The sequence below is a fragment of the Arvicola amphibius genome, chromosome 1 (genome assembly GCF_903992535.2).
Source record: "Arvicola amphibius chromosome 1, mArvAmp1.2, whole genome shotgun sequence".
Classification (NCBI taxonomy): domain Eukaryota; kingdom Metazoa; phylum Chordata; class Mammalia; order Rodentia; family Cricetidae; genus Arvicola; species Arvicola amphibius.
The window spans coordinates 146,672,843-146,678,086 of record NC_052047.1 but is presented as its reverse complement, the minus strand read 5'-3'; the positions used below and the strand labels follow the sequence as shown (position 1 = coordinate 146,678,086).

At 56.9% G+C, this 5,244-nt stretch overlaps 1 protein-coding gene across 1 annotated transcript; it reads right to left on the bottom strand.

Moving 5' to 3' along the window:
* Nucleotides 1-955: 955 nt before the first annotated feature.
* Fgf4 (fibroblast growth factor 4) lies at nucleotides 956-2,391 on the bottom strand. Its single transcript, XM_038317714.1, has 3 exons — nucleotides 2,064-2,391; nucleotides 1,580-1,683; nucleotides 956-1,132 (listed from the first exon to the last, which is right to left on the bottom strand). The coding sequence occupies exons 1-3, from the start codon at nucleotides 2,389-2,391 to the stop codon at nucleotides 956-958; spliced, it is 609 nt and encodes a 202-aa protein (XP_038173642.1).
* Between the last annotated feature and the right edge of the window lie 2,853 nt (nucleotides 2,392-5,244).

Genomic DNA, 5,244 nt, shown 5'->3' with positions numbered 1-5,244 from the left:
AACAGAATGCGAATACGTTCACACTTGGGACTGCACCGGAATGCGAACTCCTGCAGGCAGAACGCCTTAGGGCTGGGAAGGACAGTTCACTCTCAAATTGTGGAGTTCCAGTACAAAGCTCCCCAAATTCAGGGAAGCCTGTTTTTCTCTGTTTGCAAAAACACTTTCTGTTATATCCTGACAAGCCATCCTCTATCACAAAAAGTAGAATTTCATCCCTAGAGTCTTGAGTTGTGGCACACGCACCTCCTTGTCCATTCCTAGTTCCTTTCCGGCAACTGACAAAAGTTCCAATGGCTACAAGCCACGTGCCCTGTTTGGCCAGTCCAAAAAAGGCAAACAGGAGTTTATAAAGTTGTCTTAGGGTCTCTCCCATCCGGTAGGTTGAGGAAGATTGACTGCTAGAGAGTTCAAAGATCAGCCATGGAGATCTAAAAACAGAGGCGGGAGGACTTCCAGGACGCACTTCTGTCCCTGGAGTAAACCGATCCGTTAGGGTTCATACCAAAGGGAGCTGAGGGAGCGGCTGCTTCAGGATGCTCCCCGACTGGAAGGAGCGATCTCAGGGTCCTTCTCTGACTGGCTCAGAGGCCCTAGGCAGGCCTTTCCAGACACAGAGAGGCCAGACACCCTTGGAATCTGATGTCACCGGAGTTTTAAGAGACTCACACATGAAATAGCAGCACTCCCTGGGCTTTGATACTGAAGCAAGACCTTCCCCACTGCACCAAAAAAGTCTTAAGCTTCATTGGATTTGTTTGTTCTTTTGGTCATTTCCCCCCACCCAGATAATGAAAAACACAGAAATATAAATAATTGGGCATCAGTATATACAAATTTAAATAATTAATTTAAATATCTTACACCAGTTTTTGCAAACAGTTCTCCATGGAGAGAAAGTGCTCCTCCTGAGGGGTGGGGTGTGCTTCCGAGGCTCAGGCAGGGCTCCGGAGGGTCACAGTCGAGGAAGGAAGTGGGTAACCTTCATGGTAGGTGACACTCGGTTCCCTTTCTTGGTCCGCCCGTTCTTACTGAGGGCCATGAACATGCCGGGGTGCGCGTAGGATTCGTAAGCGTTGTAATTGTTGGGCAGAAGAATCTCTTTGAATTTACACTCATCGGTAAAGAAAGGCTAAGAAAGAGGACACAGGGTGAGCCAGGGACCTGTTGCAGCAGGGCCCAAGAGGTCTTTCTAGGCAGGGTGTCAAGTCTGTCTGTCCCAGGCTTCAAGGAGATGTTAAGCCCACGCTAGGCGGAGCACAGCTCACCTGCCCTGTCCCTATCAATCTAGTATCTCCTGCCGCGCGCGTGTTCTGCCTGTTGGGACTCATCTCCGTTGGACCCGCCTCTCTCCTAGGATGAGTTAAGTACCCACGTACGGCTGGCAGAAATAGGGTGGGGCAGTCCCTTTGGTCTGGAAATGCAAGCTGCTTCTGGCTATTTTGGCTGAAAACCTCGAGACCGGGTAACCAGACTCAAGTGCGTGCGTGTGGGTGGGGTGTGGGTAATCCTGCTAGCCTTGTACAATGTCTCCAGCAGGTGCCCAGCCAGACCCCCCCCCCCCCCCCCGGGTACTTACCACACCAAAGAGCTTGCCCCTGCTGCTCATGGCCACGAAGAACCGGCTGGCCACTCCAAAGATGCTCACCACACCCCGCTGCACCGGGGAGAGCTCCAGAAGACCTGGGGTGGGAGTGGGGACGCAAGTCAGAAAAGCGTAGGTGACCCTGGGCCCACACAGACCCTCCACCTATGAACCTCTGGAGACCTCGATGCTTGGGTGAGTGGAGGTGAAAAACTCGGGGTCCCTAGCGCAAGCATTAAGAGCTGGTAGCCCCCAAGTCTGGCCTCAGTCTGGGCACTTGTCCCGGGCTCCCGTGGGTGCGAACGGCGAAGGCGCTGGAATTCGCGGCACCGGGAGCCCAGGCTTCCGAAGGCGGGAGGCGGGGCCCGACCGGCTGGTGCGTTCCCGGTCCTCGGGTCCTAAGGGACGGAGCTTGAGCCGGCACCGTTCCCGGGTCTGCTGCACGGGTCCCCACCCTCCCAGCACGCCCCGCACTTACTGTCGCCTGTGTCTGCGTGCACGCCGCCGATGCGGCCGTCGGGCAGCACCTGCAGGTGGAATCCGATGCCCACGTTGCAGTAGAGCCGCCGCAGTCTTTTGAGGCCCAGCAGGTAGTCCCCTGCGCCGCTGCGGACCGCCGCCTGCGGGGGTTGCGCGGCCACCGGCAGGCGCGCCAGCGAGCGGGCCACCAGGCCATCCCAGCCGCGCCCCATTTCGGCTGGCCGCGTGCCGTTGGGTGCGGCGGCCCCTCGACCCACCAGGGCCACCAGCAGGGCCACCAGGACCCCGGGCAGCAGTGTCCCCGTGGCCGGCCCGCGCTTAGCCATCCCGGCCCGCGGGCCGTGCGTGCGCTCGAGCGACTGGCCGTGAGTACGGTGAACGCTGTGCGACGGTCGAGGCTACGGGAACTAACGGGCTTGCAACGGTGGCGGGACAGTCCCCGCGCGCCCAGCCCCGCCGAGCAGCGGTATATATAGCCGGCGCCCCCTCCTACTCGCCGGCCCGCGGGGCGTCGGTCGACTGGGAGCCGGGGCGCAGGCCGCCTGCCAATCACCGCCGGGGGAGGAGGCGCGGACCGGGTGGTGCCTACTGTCACCTGGAGAGACCCCAGCCCCTAGCTTTTGGCTCCGCCCAGCATTCGAACCTGTTAGTCCCGCCCCTCGGCTATTTGCTCCACGGGGCATCTCTCATTCTTCCTCCTTGCGCGAGGACCTTTGGGGACCCGCCGGAATCTGGATCCTTTCTGGTGCGCCAAGGATTGGCCTGGACTGAGGATGGGAAGCAGCCTAGCCACACTGTAGTTTAGCTATCGGGATAAACTCCAAGGGCGGCACGATCGGTGGGGAACCAAGTCTAGGATGGTCCCAGAACCTTGGAAGTTTCCAGGTCTGCTAAGTAGAGGGACGAAGCCCGAGCAGCAACCACGGAGTGGGCGCTTCTAAGCGAAATCGAGTTAAGGACATCCGGGGATAGCCCAGACTTGCGCTCCCCTCCCAGGCACCTCAAGGCAAGGACAGACTGACAACTGATGGGGCACTGGACTCTTGGAGTCATCAGTTCCCTCCCTCCAATTCCAAAACAAGGATTTTCAGATGTGGAGGCCAGACTTTCCCAACCTGGTAGCACTTCAACCCTGAAGGGCTCTGGAAGGGTCCCTTCCCCCACCAGCACCCCCCTCCCCGCCCCCGCTGTGGCCATTATGGCTTGATGGGGCTTACTGGGCAGAGCCCTGGTAATGCGCACCTAGGTGTGAATGTCCCTGTTCTGTGTTCTGTGGTAGCTGAGGAGCCTGGAGCCAGCAGGTGACCAGGCTGCAAAGCCTGGAGCTCAGAGCCTGCTACACCCTGTACACAAGCAGAGCTTGCCACCAGAGCCTTCTCAGGGGGCCGTGGCTCCCTCCTACCCTCGGTCCTTGGGCTTGCACCAATCATTCCTGGACCTTACTCAGAACGCCAAAGGGAATGGAGCCAGGTCATGAGACTACCTCGTCCTTAGTGGGGGGTTACACGGAGTCTCCAAATCCCTTGATGAGGCGTCCTGATGCACTTGGCAGCCTGGGATCTCTGGGGCCTCCAGTGGCCTGTAGAGCTGCTGCTGGCCTTTCAGGCTCCCGCCCCACACAACCGCCCCACACACATCTCTTCCCACCTACGGGTCCCTAATTTCCTTGCTGTGAAGTGTCACTGGAGGTGAGTTGCCGGCCTTGGTCTGAGCACTCCTGGGCGCTCTCTGATCAGACCTAGGTCGTTGCCCTGGACTAAGGCTGCTGCTGGTGGTGAGCACGTTCCCCACCCCACCTCAATCTGGGGATGTATCCCTGACGCTACAGGAGGAGTCCCTGGCTACCTGGCTTTCTGGGTGCTCTTGATAGCAGAGACAAGTTGTGGCGGGGGGGCGGGGGGGGGCTAGGATTGGGCACTATCATCCAACTGCCCTGGGGTCTGGTGCTTGCGTCTGGTTGTGGCTCCAAAACCTAGAGTAACTGCTGTAGGCCCCTCACCCTCTGTGCTCATTAGTGTCAGGGAGAATATGGAAGCGTGAGTAAGGATAAGATCCCCATGGACTGACCCCAGCCTGTCATTGTACCCCGATGTTATGCTTGTCCAGCTTCCCTCCTTTTCCCAAGAAGGAAGATCCAGAGATCTTCTGGCCATGACTCCTGCTTACCTGCCGTAGGGTAGCATCCTCCAGGATGCCTGTGTGCCTCTACTCCTCCTGCTTACCTGCCCTAGGGTAGCATCCTCCAGGCTGCCTGTGTGTCTCTACTCACTCCATTTGCTGCCAATTCGCAGCTCTTAAGAATCTTACTGGGATCAGGGTTGGCGGTCCACACCTTTAATCCCAGCACTCAGAAAGCAGAGGCAGGTGCATCTCTGAGTTGAGGCCAGCCTGGTCTATATTGTGAGTTCCAATCCAGCCTGGGCTACAGAATTCTCAAAAGGAAAAGACGATTGTCTTTTTGTAGTGATTCTACAAAAGTCTTCATTTATTATGTGTATCTGTCCTGTTGATGTTGTCACCATCGTGGTGTGACCAGTCTGGGCCTATCTCCAGAACTTGAGACACAGTAGGTGTTCAACGGTGCTTGCAGATCAGTAACTACTGGCTAAGCCAGGCCTGGAACAACTTTTCTAGTAACTGCTGGGCTCAGTGCTAAAGCTTCTAAGTGCCTGGGACAGAGAGAATGGAGTCAGGTGACTTTAGTTTAGGTGAGTTCAGGCCCTGAGCCTTTCTGCCCTGCCACAACTCTGAATGTCTAGTCTATCACAAACTTGGGACATAGGAAGATCTTGCAGCCACCAACTCTGGGTTCAAGTCCTGCCTCTAGCCTGTTGGTCACAAGTGACCTTTTACTTGCAGATTGCTCTCTGTGTCCCAGTCTACAAAACGAGCTGAAGTTGTGGGCTGTGGATGTGACTCATTTGGAGCATGTCTGTCTGCCATGCGTGAAGCCCCAGATTCCAGCACTGAATGACCCAGGCATGGCGTGACAGTGCTCACCTACAATCCCAGCTCTAGGGAGACCGAAGCAGGAAACCAGAAGTTCAAGGTCATCCTCAGCTACAAAGAGGGTTGAGGGGCTGGAGAGATGGCTCAGAGGTTAAGAGCATTGCCTCCTCTTCCAAAGGACCTGAGTTCAATTCCTAGCAACCACATGGTGGATCACAACTATCTGTAAT